This window comes from Spermophilus citellus (assembly GCF_964194105.1).
Source record: "Spermophilus citellus genome assembly, chromosome: 4".
Classification (NCBI taxonomy): Eukaryota; Metazoa; Chordata; class Mammalia; order Rodentia; family Sciuridae; genus Spermophilus; species Spermophilus citellus.
This window is the reverse complement of record NC_138185.1, coordinates 127690022-127708962: the sequence shown is the minus strand read 5'-3', so window position 1 is coordinate 127708962 and position 18941 is coordinate 127690022. Positions and strand designations below refer to the sequence as shown.

Below are 18941 nucleotides of genomic sequence, written 5' to 3'. Positions count from 1 at the left end.
ATTTGAGATAAGGGATACTTAACCTGTAGAGCCATCTGATAAGTCCAGGGATTTAGCTCTTCAAAATTTTTAGAACACATTGCAACAAATGCAGGTTCCCTGATCTCCTGCTAACTGCATGGGGAAGTTGTGTATTTTATTGTCCCACTGTCTCAACCTCTGGTCCCTAAGAAACATGACAAGAGTGTTCCATCTCTTCCCAAACTCTGCCATGCACCACTACTTTGAGGTCTAAACACACACACACACACACACACACACACACACAGAGAGAGAGAGAGAGAGAGAGAGAGAGAGAGAGAGAGAGAGAGAGATTGAGAGGGGGAGAGAGAGAGAGAGAGATCTAAAAACCTTTGGGTTAATGGAGTAAATTTGATTGGGGAGGGGAGGGGAGGGGAGGGAGCATGGGGGCAGGAAAGATGGTGGAATGAGATGGACATTATTACCCTAGGTACAGGTATGACTACACATATGGTGTGATGCTACATTGTGTACAACCAGAGAAATGAAAAGTTGTGCTGCAATTGTGTACAATGAATCAAAATGCATTCTGCTATCATAGAGACCTAATTAGAATAAGTAAATTTTTAAAAATGGGTAGAAAAGTGGAATACTAGGCCCTATGACTCAAAGAATTACACATGATCTCAGCCTTCAAAAATGTATGATCCAGGTAAGAATTTCTTTGGTGATGACTGCCTTGTCATGTGATTGGTAACTAGAGGCAGAAATTTTCAGAGTCAAGAAATTGCTCTATCTTCTTGACCTGACTTATCAGTGTTTTTACCCTCAATGTACATGAAAGCTGAAGCTTTTACTTTGACTTACTTATCTATAAATAAGATCTTTTAAAAATTATTATAAAACTCTCCTGTTTTGAAAGAATCCACTTGAAATGTATTTCTTGGAATCTACTATTTCTGCACTGAATTGATATTTCTGGCCCTGTGTGTACTGTGTATACTGTGTATTTCTTGTATGTGCATAAATTGCATGCATGCACAATTTAAAATAGAAACTGAGGTAAAACTGAGGTTTTTCTATAGTAAAACTATAGTCATTAATGGTTATATGTGCTCTTGTGAACATAAACCTAGGAGGAAAGTAACTAATTTTGTGTAATAAAAAAGAATCTAACAAGAAACAAACAAAAACACTTTGAGTTGATTTCCTTGAGAGATGGGAACCCAAAATGACATCCTTGGAAATTAGCAAGGGGTTTGATATTGACATAAGAAAGGGGACTGACTGGTATAGTCCAAGGTTATGGGGACCTACATTATTTATTTATTTACTTTTGTACTGAGGATTGAAACCAGGGGCACTTAACCATTGAGCCACATCCTCAGCCCTTTTTTTTTTTTTAAAGAGAGAGGAGAGGGAGGGAGGGAGGAGAGAGAGAGAGAGAGAGAGAGAGAGAGAGAGAGAGAGAGAGAGAGAGAGAGAGGGAGAATTTTCTTTAATATTCATTTCTTTTAGTTATTGGTGGACACAACATCTTTGTTTGTATGTGGTGCTGAGGATCGAACCCGGGCCGCACGCATGCCAGGCGAGCGCGCTACTGCTTGAGCCACATCCCCAGCCCATCCCCAGCCCTTTTTAAATATTTTATTTAGAGATAGGGACTTGTTAAGTTACTTAGGGCTTCACTAAATTGCTTAGGCTGGCTTTGAATTCATGATCCTCCAGCCTCAGCCTCCAGAGCTGCTGGAATTACAGGCATGTGCCGCTGTATCCCCCGCCTACCTTAGTATTTGTAGGTGGGTTACATAACTTATTTTCTGGGACAGAAATCAAGTTAACAGGTACAGCAGGTGATGGGAAGAGAGGGAAGTGTATTTCTTTGGCCATAATTTTAATTCTTTGATTTCATGGAAGTTCGAGCAGGTGGTTGTCTTTGAATTTCTCACTGTCTTAACAATAAAAAGCAAGAAATTCCTAGCCATCTACTGTGCCCATCTGGCAGAAGCTGTAAGAACAACTTCAGAACCTGTGGTGTCTGAAGGCATATGCTGAGCTCTCACGGATCTCAACATCTTTTACTTCCTAAAAATATTCCCACCCGCCCTCCTGTATCTGTGATGCACTATCTGCAAGCTGAGAAGCAAAGCAGAAAATACCAGAGAGGAGGAAGAGGTGGCTTTAAGTCAAACTAGATTTCATACATTCTTTGTCGTTCTTCTTTTTGTACATCATCAAAGAGCTGCTTGGTGAGGTTGTCCATTTTTTCTGTGAAAAGAAAATGTTCTTTGAAATATGACTGCCAGACCAATGATGATTGTCTCATGTCACATTCAAGAAACTGAGGATGTAAGAACAACCATGTGGCATTTATTTTTAATGGTGCTTGAGATGGAGTGCATGCCAATTTTTTTTTTATAAATTAGAAATGTAGATGAGAGGGTTTCAAAATAATAATTCTCACCAATCTGTCATGTTGGAATTTATGAATAAATAGTTTCATTTCTAGTACTTTTATTGGCCTGAATGTTAAATGCTTTTTAAAAATAGACATATTGGCATTAGGACAATAAATATTCTTAGAAATAAACAGAAACCTTTCGGGAAGAAAAAATCACAAATTTATCATAGGGTTTCTCAGTCTCAGCACTATTGGCACTTGGAGTGGATGATCCTTTATTATGGAGAGGGGCTGTCTTGTGTTTTATAGGGTTTTGAGCAGCATCTCTGGTTTCTACCCTCTGGAAGCCAGTGGCACCTCTGCTCCAGTTGTGACAACCAAAAATGTCTCCAGACCTAGTCAAAGGTCCCAAGGAGCCTGGAGAGAGAAAAAGTGCCCCAGTTGAGCACCGCCATCAGTGTTGACCAAGAAAACACGAGTGTCTATTTCATTTGGGCAGCAGAAGAACCCCAAAATGGCAGAATCTCAAACACAAAGTCTGTAGGTTAAGGGGGAACTTGACAAGTAGGAAACCACTGGTAGGGCTCAGGATGTTCCATGGTTATGACAACCCCACATCCCCAATATGCCTCATCCATCAGGATGGGGGCTTGCAGATGCAGCCCGTCAAGGTGGCATCCATCTTTGTACTCAGCTAACATCCCATCATCTGTAATAAAAAGGGTAGAGGTAGGCAAGCTGAACCTGACTCAGGTTCAAGTTTACTCCCAGACCCATGACCCCTTCTGTTCACTACCAACATTTCCATGGACTCCAAGGACTGTGTCAGCCCTATGAGACAGGGTGAGGGGCACGCCTCCTTATCAACACCCCAGTTCCTTTCCTGCTTGCATACACCCCAGTTCCATCCTGGACCCAGGATGCTTACTTCCTCCTCACTGACATGGGTTTCTCCCATGCTCTTCCCTGAGCTCCTCCAGATCTACCACCTGCTGGCTGGGGTGTAAGCAAGTCCCCCAACCTGAACCCTCATGTCTTTGTGGCCTCATGGTGGAACTCAAGGAAAAGACCGTTGGCTAAGATAATTAAGTATGGGGACTTCAACTACCAGATCAGGAACCACCAGGCTCACATTCCTGTTGCCTTTTCTGGGATTTAGCAAGTACTCTCTATTCAAATTTGAGCTGGAAAGCTTCAGGTGGATAGAGTTAGGCTAAAGGTAGCTGTTCCATATCCTCAAAGGAAAGTGTTACCCACTAATCCAACGTCTGCCATCCCTTCAGGGACAGGACAGTGGCAGAGAACATGGGTACCACTTAGACTAAGTAACCCTGATTATCGGAAACTTTCTGTGCATCTTTGATGAGCAACAAATGTCACTGCAGCATACCCTGACTGTGCGTCACGATTGCCATGGTGTTTTAAAAATACACGTCTGAGCCATCCCAGCAACCACCACCACCCAGACACCCATGCACACGCGTGCACACACACGTTTCCTGATGCAAATGCTCCAGGCTGACAGTCCAACCATCTGTGCTTTGCAAAAGGCCCAGGGGGCTCTGAGGCATAGGAAGGGATTGCTTTGCTGTCTGATAAGAGATGGAACAGATATACAGGGAAAGCCGCCACAGTTAAATATAATATAGTTATAATATAATTATTTCCTGTGAAGTAAAAAATGCTTGCGATACTAAGTACACCCAGAGACCCCTGACTGGTTTAGTGAGTATATGGATTTATCAGCCATCTTGAGCTTTACCTTTCAATTCTTCAGTCTTCTCTTGAAGCTTCAACTGTATTTGATCTTTCTGTATTTCCAGTTCTGAATTATGCTTCTGAAGCTTTGCCAATTTCTATTGGAGAGAAGGGAGAAAAGAAAAAAAGAAAAATATTTTTTGAAAATCTCACTCCAAGTTTGTCACTGCCTTCCTCCGTGAAAAGCTCCAGGCTCTCAGGCTGGCTTCTCCCCATGGCCCCCGCCCACCGGTATCAGCCAACACCAGCCCATTGCAAGTGCTCCTAGCCCAGTAAGGCTGACACCCAGGACAAAGCCAAATCCAATGTCTCTTCAATGTCAAGGAAATGACAATGTCCTCCTCCAGAGCTTCTTGACAGCCCGGGAGCTTACACATTTAATATAATATAATTACTTAATTTATGACTCAGGAAGCATGTGAGCATGAGCGTGGCAGAATCTCTATCTTTCAGCTTCTCCTGGTGAAGTGCCTGCTAGGCTGGCAGCGGGACTCCTTAGTGCTGATGGCAGGTGACTAGCAGTTCTGGTAATGCCAGCGGCAGCTGTGTGGGTGCACCTGGGCACAAGGTCACAGGGAGGGCAGAGGGGCTCCTTGTTACCTGCTATGGGTGCGAAGGACTTTGGAAAGTGCAGGATAATGGATGGTAATAATAAAGATCTCCTCCTTTAGAATATGTTAGCTCAAGCTAAGGCAGGGCCTATGATGGGCGTTTGGCTAAGTTACTTCACTTGACAATTTTATCCTCACAACAACTCAGTCCCTAATTGTTATTCCTGTTTTACATTCAAGGAAACTAAAGTTCAGAGAGGATAAGTGACTTGGCCAAGGCTGCCCAGCCAGATGGGAGCAAAGCCAAGATTTGAATTTGGACATCAGGGTTTGGGGTCTACGGCTCTTTTCATTACACCACAAAGATGAAAATCTTCTCCAAGCTTTGCAATGAGGTTCAAGGAAAGATACCTTCAGGGCAGGCCTGATGGATGAGTGACAGAGGATCAAGGTTATCCTAGAAGAGAGAGAAGCATCCAGCCAGGGCTCCTTCTCAGTCTTCTCATCACTTTTTGAACATTGGGAGGAGAGAAAATCTGTGCTTCCTGAAGCATTAGCCTCCTCCCTGTGTGGACTCCAGTCCTCTGGCCTCTCTTCCCTGTGGTCCCACCACTAAGTCTGCTCCGCCCTGTGGAAATGTGCTTTATAGTCTCATGTCCCCCATGGAAAATGCAGGTGGATCCCCACAGCCACCCTGGCCCTGACCTCTTCCACTGTATCCTTGTATCTCTTGCCCTTCTCCTCGTAATTCTGCCTGTGAGTGGCCGCTCTTTCCAGCTCTGTTTCCAGCTTCTGAATCTTCTCTAGGTCACCGGCCCGGAGAGCAGCCAGGCTGGTCAGCTTCTCCACCAGCCCGTGGTTCTCTTTGCTCTAGAGAAAAGAAAGCTCAGCGGGTCAGAGGTTCATTGGAAATAAAGAAGCTTCTTATAACCGGTAACGTGGCCTCTATCCACACTGGTCACATTTGTCATTATGTCCATGTTTATTAGCATCTTCACCACAGTGAAACGAGTGAGGCAGATCTTGTCAGGTGACTATCTGCCTGAGTTGGTGGCTCTTTTGGTGTGGGGCCTATCTGATCCTGGAGCTCCAGGACAGCCTCAGTGTTGTAGGCTAAACTGTGTCCCCTCAAAGATCCTAATCACTAAATCTTGGATATGACTGTATTTGAAGATATGTCCCTTAAAGAAGTAATTAAGGCAACATGAGACCATTAGGGTGGGCTCTAATGCAATATAATTGTTTACTTATAAGAAGAGGTTAGGACACAGACACACAGATGGAAGGGCATGTAAGGACAGAGGGAGAAGGCAGTGGCTACCAGGCCAGGTGGGAGGCCTCAGAAGGATCCAAGCCCACCAACTTCTTGATCTGGGATATCTGGCCTGCAGAACTGTGGAAGAATGCATCTCTGGTTTTGAGGCCACTCTCTCTGGGGTGCTTTCTGATGGCAAACCCATGCACTTAGAAGGGAGCTCAGGCAGTGTGGGGACCCCACCAGGCACTGCTCCTGTTAGGCCATGGCTGTGTCTAAGCACCATTCTGTGCATCTGATAACATATAGATATGCTGCACAAGAGTGTGATAAGGAGAAACTGCAATAAAACCTCAGGTTTATTCATTGACTCATTAAGGACCCTCATGATGTTGTTTAGGATTAAGTTTAAAGTTCACTGTAGAAGAATCTCTGTATTATTAGAAACAGATCCAGGAGTGAGTTTTATATATTATAATTCACAGCTCTCCACTGGCTGAGAACATATGGATTTTTTTTTTTCCCTACCAGTGGAGAATCAGATGGGGCTGCAGCAAGGCCCTAAGGTACCTGTGGGCAAGTTAGAAAACAGCAAGTCCTCTGAGCTGACAGTCTTGAGGGATGCCGGCTCCGTCTTTGTGCATGTTAGAAAAAGGCACCCTTGCCTCAAGCAACACAGCTTCAGATAGATACAAATTTCTAGCCAGACTGGATTCAGGCCCACTTGCCCTCTTGGGCACTCACCCTTCTGCAGTGAGTAACCTACACAACCATGTGAAGCAACCTTTAGAGTGTACTCCTGCAACCTAGCCCAGGAAGTCCTTGGAACCTGTTTGAACCTCCTAATATGGGCACACACCTTAATAACAAAGATAAGGATCTGATCCAGAACAAAATAAATCTATGTGAGAAGTATATATGGAACTATGTATTATGAACACCTACCTGATCCTCTAGCTTTTTCTGCAAACGCTGGACCCTGTAAGTCAGCTGAATGTTGAGCACAAATCGTCGGATATTCTGGAATCTGCGCCTGGCCAGCCATGCCCGGGCATATTTCTGAAGGATCACAGCCTTGTGTTCCTCCAGCATCTTTAAAGCAAGATTTTGTAAAATGTAAGCTAGATCTCCACTGCTTCTCTCGCTGACTCTTCCCATGCTGGAAGATGAAACTACCAAAGCATTCCCACATTCCTACCATGCAAAATATGAGTTTCTTGCCATCAACCCACAGAGCCCATCTACCTGGACTTCTCAAACAACCAGCAAATCCCAGTTGTGGCAGATGGGTGTGAATAGACGCTCTCACACCCAGGAAGGTCTTCATGCAGAAAAACCCCCTCACCACTGGTGGTAAAAACCAGCATGAGTCCTGGAAAACCCACCTCCTGGGAAGCACAGTACCTTTTGATACCTCCTCCTGGCCAGGAATCCTCGGGTGTAGGCCTGGATGGTGATGGTGGCCACGCGGATCAGCTGGTATAGATTGCGGACCAGGTACCCACGGCAGTGCTTCTGAATGATGATGGCTGCCCAGGCTTCTTTCAAGGCCAAGGCAGTGATAGCTTTCCTTAGTTGAAAGAATGTGGGTCATTCTGTTGTCCACAGTGCCCAGCTCCCGCTACCCAACTGCAAGCTTGAGCAGTTTTCAGTAGGGAGTGTCCAAATGTCTCTCATCTCTACATGCTGAAGGCTTTAAGTGGTTTATCTTAATATGAACTTGAGGCCTGTCCTGGCTACCATTCCTTTCCACCCTGATCTGGCTATGGCACTGAGAGACCACAGGAGGCCTTTCATGTGCTGATTATTCAAGCCAGCTGATCCACCTCCATGCATGTCCCCACAGAGACAGTGACACTGAGATGGTGCGCCAGCATTGCACTTGCTCATGCACGGATTCATCGGAGAAATCAGGCTGGAGGCTGTATAGATCAGGAGTTAGCAAGCAATGGTCCAAATCTGCAGCCATCCGTTACTGTCCAGCCTTACGGGAACATAGCCATGCCTATTGTTTAAATATTGCCTATGGCAGCTACTATGGTTTAGATGTGGGTGAGAGTTCACATTCTAGAAGCTTGGTTCTCAGTGTGATATGAAAGGTGGTGTATATTTCAAGAAGTGGACCCTGCTGGAAGGAATTGAGTTATTGGGGATGTTGTCCTTAGGGGGGAGCCATGCTGGTCTGATGGAGTGAGTCAGCTGTCATGAGAACAGGTTTTTATAAAGAACAGGCAATTTAATGCAGTGACCTCTGTGCTTCCCTGTTTCTCTTCCATGTTGTGGCACAGCCAAAGTGGCCCTTCTCAGAGGCCAAACCAGTAGGGCTGCCCCATCCTCTAAACCTGTGAACTAAATTAACTTATTTCCTTTATAAAGTACTCAGACTCAGACTTTTTGTTATCGCAACAGAAAATGAACTAATACAGCTGCATTCTTGCTATGATGGCGGAGCTCACAATAGCTCCAACAGAGGCTATAAACCTCTAAAGAGTCAAATGGTTACAATCTGACACTTTACAGAAAACAATTTGTGAAGTCCTGGGTAAAGGAGTGTAGGTAACAAAAAAAATCTTTCCTTCAAAACTTAAAATCTCATGAGCTGACAGACTTATAAATGTCTAAGAAAGAGGGAAAATATAACTTCTACACAGATCTATAAGTGAGAGAATAGGGAAAAAGACTAATTCTATTTTGGGAGAGATGGCAGATGAGCTGCTATTGGAGGAAAACAGGATTTCTGTTGACAGTGAAGGTTGGGGAAGACATTTCAGGCTAAGGCATTAGCATAAGTAAGGGCACAGAGGCCCTGCAGTATCTAAAACACTCAGGAAAAGGGAATTTGTCTGGACTTGCTAAAGAATAAGATACATAGAAAAAAATTAATTAGTACTCAATGCGATTAGAAAAGTAGATGGAACCATTTGTTATTTAAAAAATATATTCATTAAGCTGTAACTTCTTCTTTTTTTTTTTAAAGAGAGAGCGAGAGAGAGAGAGAGAGAGAGAGAGAGAGAGAATTTTTTTTAATATTTATTTTTTAGTTATTGGCGGACACAACATCTTTGTTGGTATGTGGTGCTGAGGATCGAACCCGGGCCGCACGCGTGCCAGGCGAGCGCGCTACTGCTTGAGCCACATCCCCAGCCCAAGCTGTAACTTCTATGTGACAGCCATTGTGCTAGGTCCTGGACACAAGGGGGATGGATAAATGTGACCCCTGTTCTCACAGAGCTTTTGTTCTTACGAATGCACAATTAAGGTCTCTACACGGAGGTTGCTATAGTTTGGATCTGGAATAGTCCCCAAAGGCCCATGTGTTGAAGATTTCATTCTTAGCCTGTGGCACAGTTGGGAGGTAGTGGACCCTCCAGGAGATGAGGCCTAATGGAAAGGAGTGAGGTCGCTGGGGGTGTGCCCTTGAAGGGGATATTGGGTCACTGACCCTTTCCTGTCTCTTCAGTTTTTGGCTGCCATGAGCTCTAGCCATGATGTACTTTGCTGCCATAGACCTAAAGCAACAAGGCCTAGTGACCATAGATTGAAACCCGTGAAAGCGTGAGCCAAAGTGACCTTTTTCATTACTGAGTTGATTTTCTCAGGTATTTTGTCACACTGACAGAAAGATGACTAACATAAAAGTAAATGCACAGAGGGTTTCAAACACCATGTAAAAGATGGAATGTGTTCTGCAGGAAATGGGGGACCACTGGAGGCACTAAAGACAGAGTAGAACAGTAGTCCAGACAGGCCCTACTTAAGGAAGATGAGGGAAATGTGGTAGGTGGAGGGCTGAGCTGATAAGAGTAAAGTAAGCAACCATGAAGGCCTAATCCAGGGGAGGAGCTGGAGAGATGAGTAGGGAAGGCCCAAAAGGCAAGCAGACAGAATTATCAAGTCTGGATGACTCCTGAATGGAAAGGGAGTATGGGTTTTGGGTAGAAGATAATTCTATGGTTTCTTGTCCTGGAGACTACTGTTATTAACTGGACCCAGAAGCATAGGCAGGCAGGAAAGCCTGATTGTGTATGGTATCCCCACTCATAGAGAAACCCAAATACTTCTGGAGGTTGGGCCTCACCTTAGTTTGCATCTGGAATGTCCTCCAAAAGCCCAAGTATTAGAGGCTTGGTCCCTGGCTTGGTGCTATTGGGAAGGGTGGGAGGTCTTTAGGTCTTTAGGTCACCTCAAAGGGAATTGTGGAACTCTGGTCACTTCCTCTCTTTTGCTTTCTGGCATGAGGTGAGAGGTTTTGCTCTGCCACCTGCTTCTGCCATAATATGCTGCCCTACCACAGACCTAAAACAACAGAGCCAACTGACCATGGACTGCAACCTCTAAAGGTGTGAGCCAAAATAAACCTTTTCTCTTTATAAGTTGACTACTTCAGGTGTTTGTTATAGTTGTGGAAACTGACTACCACAGGCCTCAAGCTCAGGAAGAAGTCAGACTCAAAGATGCAGCTTGACCCATAAACCCCACCTTCTCAGCTCCTGGCTCCTCAAGGAGGGAGGCAGGACAGTCATTCAGAAACACACAATCATCAGGGAAGGCTGCCTGGCCCCACACTCTCCAATAGGTACAACAGAGCAGGGAATGTCACAGGATGATCCCGCAGTGGGTCACAGTTCTTCTGGTCTCTTGGGCCCCTGAAGGAGGGGTAGGATTGGCATGGTTGGTGAACTCCCCATGGGGCTGCCACTCCTCCCTCCCAGCATCTTGCCATTGGTCCCTTCGGTGCACCTCCACTCTTGCAGGCAGCTAATCTGGGGATATTTATCTTTATCCAGGGCCTTCACTAGGGTCCTACTGGTCTTGGGCATTTTCAGTTCCCATGGGAAGGGACCCTATGCCTCTGCCCAGCCTCAGTGGGAGCTCTATATCCTTCAGTAACACCCTGATCAGGGTTTCCTCCCCTCAGCGTGGTCAGCTCTGCTCACAGGACACCAGGCAGTCAGCACTACCTGTTCCTGAGGGAATGAATCACCCTTCTCATCTCCAGGGTCCCAGACTTTAAATGAGACTTGCACTTACACATCTATACCCCAGGGGCAGAAGAAAAGTCCTATGTCCTCTACAGTGCCTCCCCCTGGAGGTGACCAGCCAAGAAAGCCCTGCCATTCGACAGTGCCCTCGATTCCAACATACCTCACGGTTTGCTGGCCCCGGAAGTACTGCTGGATGGTCAGGGCAGCTTGCCTCTCTCGGAGGAATTTTTTCCTCTGAAGCCAGCCACGGACATGCTTTTGTATCACAATACAACCCTGCCTCAGTTTATCCAATCGGAGTTTCTCTAAGTAAGCCACTTGACCCGCTCTGAAGAAAATTTTGGTTTTACCAAACTGGTACTGATTAGAATCCTGGAAGAGATAAAAATGATATAATCAGAAATGAAATCTTTCAGATCTGACATAGAATTTGGAAAAGACATTTAGAGGTTCAAAAATTCCAAAAATATTGTTAATTTTTTTTCCTTTTTTCTTTTTGGTACTGGGGATTGAACCCTGGGGGAACATTACCACTGAATTACATAGACAGTTCTTTTTTATTGTTTATTTTGAGACAGGGCCTCGCTAAGTTGCTGAGGTTTGCTTCAAACTTGTGATCCTCCTGCCTGAACCTCCTGAGTTGCTGGGATTACAGGCATGCACCACTATGCCTGGCTAACATTGTTACTTTGACATAAAGCAGAAAAATTCTAATCATGATCTAGAAACCTATACTTCAAGTTTCTGTTAAAGCTCCTTTGCAGAACAAATAGGGTTTAGGGGAGGGTGTCCATTGGAAGGCAGGAGGGGATGGATGTGTGTGCTCTCAGTGATTCTCAACTGGGCTGCTGGGAATATCAGCCTCCCTCATGTGGTTTCCCTACAAGCGTAGGAGAACCTTAGAAGTCTGGTTTTCTGTCTTGATTTTGGGTTCCCTTCACCACCCCCTTTGCTGGCCATCATAACTTCCCTATCTCTTTCCCATCCTAATTCACCATTTCAGCAATAATCTAAATCTACTCTAAGTGCCAGGTCTGGCGCCCACTTGTCTTGGTGATCTCAGCTGCCCATATCCTACGAGCCAGGTTCATGGAGGATGGGATTAGATTGTGGGAGAACAAAGCAGGATAGAAGGACACTGGGAGAAGCTGGTGTTCGAATTTGGCATCCCAAAGAAGCACCTGCTGTCTGGAGCTCTTGCCCAGTGAGTGAGTCCACTCTGGTCTTGCTCAAGACACATTCCCTTTCTTCTTAGGTGTCCCTGACAGTTACAGCCCTGAGGCTCACAGGCAATGATGAAGAAATACATTTGAGAGACATGCTGTTTAGGAAGAGCCCGTGGTTCCAGAAGGTGAGGAAGGCTGACCTGGATGAGCCTGTGCAAAACCACTTTGCACACCTGCTTCTTATCACTGACGGCGAGCTCCTGAGGGGTCATGAGGACGCCATAGCGACTATAGAACTCGATGTACGTCCACCTGCAAAGTCAAAGGGGAATCCAAGCCAGGCATCCAGAGAGAAAGCTCTTGGTGTCTGTGCACCCTGCTGCCTGGCCTGCCACCCAGCTTGCCATAGGAGTGGGGCAGGGGATTCTGCTCCAGCAATTCTGACCACGGGTCCCCTCCATGGGACGCCACCAAGACCACCCCAGCACATGTGCTGCCCCTGAACTGTTTCTGTTAACTCCAGCCCCACTACTGCCCTCTTCCTCCCCTTCAGCTTGTGTTCCCAGTACACTGGAGAGGCAGCAAGCAAGGAGCACGGCCAGCAGCTGAGCGGGGGCTCTGGGGTGCTGTTGTGGCTTCTGTCCCACACACGACCTCTCTTTCACCTTCTTTGACCTTCCCACAGGACAGTGGGACGAATCTTGGGTGCACCTTGCAGGAGCCAGAGTGTGGAACAAACCACACGGCAGCATACCCTTGGTTCTCAGCACACGCTCATGCTCTCTCCCCAGACGGCTGACCACCTACCTGGAAGGATAGCTCTGTGCACTGATGCGAATTGTCTCCAAAACACCACAGGCTCGCAGCTGCTGCACGATTCTTTTGGAGTCAAACCTTGAAGAAGCAGATTTTGTAATGTGTCAAGTGTCGCAACTGATGGCACACCCACAGCAGCTATAGCAGAGCTGTAGGGACTGCAAGTACCAGGCAGTAGTGTTTAGGCCTGTTGTCCCCATGACAGGCAGACAGCACCTGTGTGACCCAGTCAGAGGGCTGTGGTGGTGAGGTGAGGACAGAGCACTGATTGTGGAGGAGATGACAAGTCTGTGGGGCCAGGAGGCCTTTGGTTTGAACTTTGAATAACAACCAGGTGGAAAGAAATGTGTGAACTGGACTGGTTTTAGTACCTGTTTAATGAGGGAAAGTCCTTTACAAAACACCCACAGGTGGCTCTCCAGCATACCCTCTCTAGCCCTCTAGGTATCTCTAGGTACCCCCCTCCCCCTTTTTTTTCTTTTTTGGCACTGGGGATTGAACCCAGGGGTGTTTAACCACTGAGCTACATCCCCAGCCCTTTTAATTTTTTTTTTTTCTTTTTTTAGACAGGGTCTTGCTAAGTTAAATAGGGCCTAAGTTTCTGAGGCTGGCTTGGAACTTGTAATCCTCCTACCTCAGCCTCCTGAGCTGCTGCGATTACAGGCATGAGCCATCATGCCTGGCTTCTCTAGGCACCTCTTTTAGCCCTTAGGGTTCCTGCTGGAGCCCTGGGAGCAAGACTGATGACTTGTGTCATGTGTGAGAATGTATCTTTCACCCTTTACAGCCTTTCTTCTAAAAACACTTGTCTTCTGACAGCCAAACAAAGGTCCTGGACTTCTGGGCTGCCTACCTTTAGTTGAAGACTGTCATCCCTTTGCTCAACTCTGGAGAACAGGTAGCTAAGCCAGAGGGGTTGTGCTAACATATGAAAAGGGAGGCATTGTTTTGAGTCATTAATAAAACCAGAAACACCATGCTATTTTTGTTATGATTGCTCTGTAATATAGTTTAAGGTCTGGTATAGTGATGCCACCTGCTTCGCCCTTCTTGCTAAGGATTGCTTTAGCTCTCCTGGGTCTCTTATTTTTTAAGATGAATTTCATGACTGTGTTTTCTGTTTCTATGAGGAATGTCATTGGGATTTTGATTGGGAATTGCATTAAATCTGTATAGTGCTTTTGTTAGTATGGTCACTTTGACAATATTAATTCTGCCTATCCAAGAACAACAGAGATCTTTCCATCTTCTAAGGTCTTCTTTAATTTTTTTCTTTAGCATTCTGTAGTTTTCATTGTAGAGGTCTTTCACCTGTTTCATTAAGTTGATTCCCAAGTATTTTATTTTGGTTTATTGTAAATGGGGTAGTTTTCCTCATTTCCCTTTCAGAGGATTTGTTACTGATATACAGAAATGCCTTTGATTTATGGGTGTTGATTTTATATCCTGCTACTTTGCTGAATTCATTTACTAGTTCTAGAAGTTTTCTGGTGGAATTTTTTGGGTCTTCTAGTTATAGAATCATAGTGATAATTTCTTTTTTTTCTGTCTATATCCCTTTAATTTCTTTCGTCTGTCAAATTGCTCTGGCTAATGTTTCAAGAACTATGTTAAATAGAAGTGGTGAAAGAGGGCATCCCTTTCTTGTTCTAGTTTTTAGAGGGAATGCTTTCAATTTTTCTCCATTTAGAATGATGTTGCCTGGGGATTAGCATAGCTAGCTTTTATAATGTTGAGATATGCTCCTGTTTTCTCTAGTTTTTCTAGTGTTTTGAACATGAAGGAATGTTGAATTTTGTTGAATGCTTTTTCTGCATCTATTGAGATGATCATATTGTTCTTATCTTTAAGTCTATTGATGTGATGAATTACATTTATTGATTTCCATATGTTGAAGCAAGCTTGCATCCCTCTAATGAACCCCACTTGAGCATGGTGTACTATCTTTTTGGTGTGTTTTTGTATTTGATTTGCCAGAATTTTATTGAGAATTTTTACATCTATGTTCATTAGAGATATTGGTCTGAAGTTTTCCCTCCCCCCCTCCCTCCCTCCCTCCCTTCCTTCCTTCCTTCCTTCCTTCCTTCCTTCCTTCCTTCCTTCCTTCCTTCCTTTCTTCCTTCCTTTCTTGTGTGTCTTTGCCTGGTTTTACAATCCGAGTGATATTGGCCTCATAGAATGAATTTGGAAGTGCTCCCTCTTTTTCTATTTCCTGAAATAAATTGGGGAGTATTGGTATTAGTTCTTTTTTAAAGTTCTTGTAGAATTCGGCTGTGTATCCGTCCAGTTCTGGGCTTTTCTTGGTTGGTAGGCTTCTTATGGTGTCTTCTTCTATTTTGTCGCTTGAAATTGATCTGTTTAAATTGTGTATATAATTCTGATTCAATTTGGGCAAATCATATGACCCTAGAAATCTGTCGATGCCTTCGATATTTTCTTTTTTTTTTTTTTGGCCTTCAATATTTTCTATTTTATTGTAGTACAAGTTTTCAAACTAATTTCTAATTATCTTCTGTATTTCTGTATTGTCTGTTGTGATATTTTCTTTTTCATCATGTATGTCAGTAATTTGAGTTCTCGTTTTCCTTCTCTTCATTAGCATGGCTGAGTCTGTTTATTTTATTTAGTTTTTCAAAGAACCAACTTTTTGTTTTGTCAGTTTTTTCAATTGTTTCTTTTTCCAATCAAAATCCCAATGACATTCCTCATAGAAACAGAAAAGGCAGTCATGAAATTCATCTGGAAAAATAAGAGACCCAGAATAGCTAAAGCAATCCTTAGCAAGAGGAGTGAAGCAGGTGGCATCACTATATCAGATCTTAAACTACTACAGAGCCATAGTAACAAAACAGCATGGTATTGGCACCAAAATAGACTTGTAGACCAATGGTACAGAATGGAAGACACAGAGACTAACACACATAATTACAGTTATCTTATATTTGACAAAGGTGACAAAAATGTACATTGGAGAAAAGACAGCTTCTTTAACAAATGATGCTGGGAAAATTTAAAATCCATATGCAACAAAATGAAACTAAACTCCTATCTCTCACCATGCCCAAAACTCAACTCAAAGTGGATCAAGGACCTAGGAATTAAACCAGAGACACTGTGTCTATTAAAGAAAAAGTAGGCCCAAATCTCCATTATGTTGGATTAGGCCCCAACTTCCTTAATAAGACTCCTATAGTGCAAAAATTAATATCAAGAATCAATAAGTGGGATGGATTCAAACTAAAAAGCTTCTTCTCAGCAAAAGAAACAATCAGTGAGGTGAACAGAGAACCTACTAATTGGGAACAAATTCTTACCATACACACATCAGATAGAGCACTAATCTCTAGAATATATAAAGAACTCAAAAATCTTAACACCAAAAAGACAAATAACCCAATCAAGGAACTGAACAGACACTTCTCAGAAGAAGATATACAATCAATTAACAAATATATGTCAAAATGTTCATCATCTCTAGCAATTATAGAAATACAAATCAAAACTACTCTTAAGATTTCATCCCATTCCAGTCAGAATGGCAGCTATCATGAATACAAACGACAATAAGTGTTGGCAATTATGTGGAGGGAAAAGCACACTCAGGCAGAGATATGAAAAATTGTGCTCTCTATGTGAAATATGAATTATAATGCATTCTGTTGTCATATATAACAAATTGAAATTAAAAAAAAATAAAACTTCCCTTTTCCGTTTAAAAAAAAAATCTCTGTGAGAACATTAAAAGAGTAATTTTAACAAGGAAATACTTAGCACAGGCTTTAAAGACAGACCTTTTCTTGTCCATCCATTTATAGGTTGGTGTATCCTACCATTTAACTTTCTTTTTTTAATTTTAAATTTTGTCTCTCAGAATTACAGTAGGAAGACTTAGATGGGCACTTGGAGGATCCTTATGAGACAAAGGATCAAACTGAGACTAACATACGTCACTATGAATGGCATCTGGATAAACTACAACTTCTCTGGAAGTCTCCTAGTATCTCATCTATAAAATGAAGGGGTTCATCTCAACCTCGAAGGCCCCCTCTGTCCACAAAGCACTATGATTTGGGCTTCTGCAATTATTATCTAACAGGTTACTGAATTCCAGTTACCACCTATTCTATTCTATTTAATAGAAGTAGAAATTTGGTTTTGTATACTTGAGTGAATTTAACCTTTGAAAACCATTTGTTCCAGTATTGTAACTTGAGAAGTTATGTTTCTTTAAAAATCATATCACTTCTTGGTGGATACTAATTTTCATTTTTGGTGAGTACTTGTTAAACCGCTTCTATCTGTTTTGGTATTGGATTATTAAGTACCAAAAGAGAGCTGTCTGAGAGTTTTTGGGGAACAAAATCATATGCATTACAATAATTTACTTCTCAAGAGTATTAATATAGTCAGGTAGCACTTAGAAGTCTTTCCTTGTACTTCAACTGTGTTAAAGTAGTAAAGATTAAAACTAATTATGCACATAACATCAGTGCCAATATTTGTAATTAATTGTGATTTACAGTACACTAAATAATAAACTAGTTTGGAATTTTTAAAATGTTATGTGAATAGTCATTAATGTGTTTCTTTTCTATTGCCTTACTCATTTTTAGAAATATATTAAATGTGTTCATATTTTTAAAAGCAAATTAAAGTCATGCTCAGCCCAGAAAAAGAAAAAAAAATTCCAGAAACAAAGTAAAGTTTACCACAATTATTAACAACTTCTCCAACATCATGAAAGAAACTGCTTTCCCAGTGTTTTTGTTCTCTGAGGTGTAAAAATACTTACTCAAAGGGTAATTTCTCATCATTTGGCTTGATGCATCGAACATAGTGAGGTGTTGTGGCATTGAGGGTCTCCATGAGCAAGTACAGAGAGCTGCGGAACTAGGAAACAGGGCCGGAGATCAAACATTATTCTGAAATAATTTAATGTTTAGATCAAGGTAAAATGAAGTCCAGTCTTGGTAAGTTGATCAGTATGCAAAGCTAACACATCTATTATGGAAGGTTTCAGACCATGACTTGGGTTGTTAGCATGACCCACACTCTGTCCAGTCCTCCCAGAGAGCAGAGAAGTGGTACAGCATGCTGCTATGTAGCGGGGTGCAGCTTGCTCGGGTGTGTGCTGCCTTGGCATCTGCAGTATGAAGGCAATGAACATTTTGCATTTGTGTGTGTACTGGATTTGAAGAGGCCCATGGTCTATGGCCAGGTCTGAGGTGTGGGTCCTATGATTGCTCCCCGGGGACCCCCTCGCCCTTAGCATCTTCTTGTACCTTGCTCCCAACTGTGGTCCGGAAGTGCTTGCTGTTTGGTTTGATGACTTGCTTAGCAGATTTAACCGTGATCATTGAGCCGAAAGGGGAAGAAGGAATGGGATTTTCTTGAAAAAAGTTGGCACAGAGATGAAACTGGAAGTAAAAGAGAGGATTTCAACATCCAAAAGTGTCTGCCCACAGTCCTCACTGGTGCAAACCAAGAAGTTACAACAGCCATCTAAAGTAGTGGGTAGTATAGTAACAACCTCAGCCACTATCTACAGCCAGAGCTCAATCCCGCTCAGGGTCATACTCACTAAGGGTGGCCCATGGCTTCTTTCTCAGGACAGGGGACATAGAGGACAAGTGTAATGTCTATATCTGGATATCATTCCAAGGGTCAGAAAAGTGAGACACTTCTATTCCCACCTGGTGCCCCGGCTCACCTGGAATCGCCTCCTTCCTTCCCCACCTTCTCATCCCTGCAAATCCAACCCCTACCTAGCAGTTGAGGCTCTATTAAAATGTTTTCCAGCTGTGCTTTCTTATAACACTCTCCCTGATGCCCAACATGAGTTAATCCCTATCTTCATCTTCTATTTGTACCTATTTTAAGGCAATTGTTACTTTCTTCCTTGTATCAGTTATTCCCTTGAATGTCCCTCTTGTCTCTGAGTGAACCTCATATTTTGTTTTTGTTTTGGTGCTGAGCCTCAAGCATGCCAAGCACAAGCTCTGCCCCTGAGCTACTCCGCCAGTCCCTATTTCATTCTTCTAAACCAGA

General features: G+C 43.4%; 1 protein-coding gene across 1 annotated transcript in view; it reads right to left on the bottom strand.

The window, feature by feature from the left end:
• The window catches only part of MYO5C (myosin VC), a 93489-nt gene that overhangs the window by 32014 nt on the left and 42534 nt on the right, over window positions 1-18941 (bottom strand). Inside the window, exons 15-24 of the mRNA XM_081292998.1 lie at window positions 18176-18310; window positions 17686-17783; window positions 12885-12971; window positions 12278-12389; window positions 11072-11283; window positions 7331-7496; window positions 6872-7018; window positions 5377-5541; window positions 4125-4218; window positions 2166-2229 (exon numbers count right to left, since the gene is read on the bottom strand). Of these exons, the coding sequence (XP_081149124.1) occupies window positions 2166-2229; window positions 4125-4218; window positions 5377-5541; window positions 6872-7018; window positions 7331-7496; window positions 11072-11283; window positions 12278-12389; window positions 12885-12971; window positions 17686-17783; window positions 18176-18310 (1280 nt within the window). The remainder of the gene's footprint in view (window positions 1-2165; window positions 2230-4124; window positions 4219-5376; window positions 5542-6871; window positions 7019-7330; window positions 7497-11071; window positions 11284-12277; window positions 12390-12884; window positions 12972-17685; window positions 17784-18175; window positions 18311-18941) is intronic.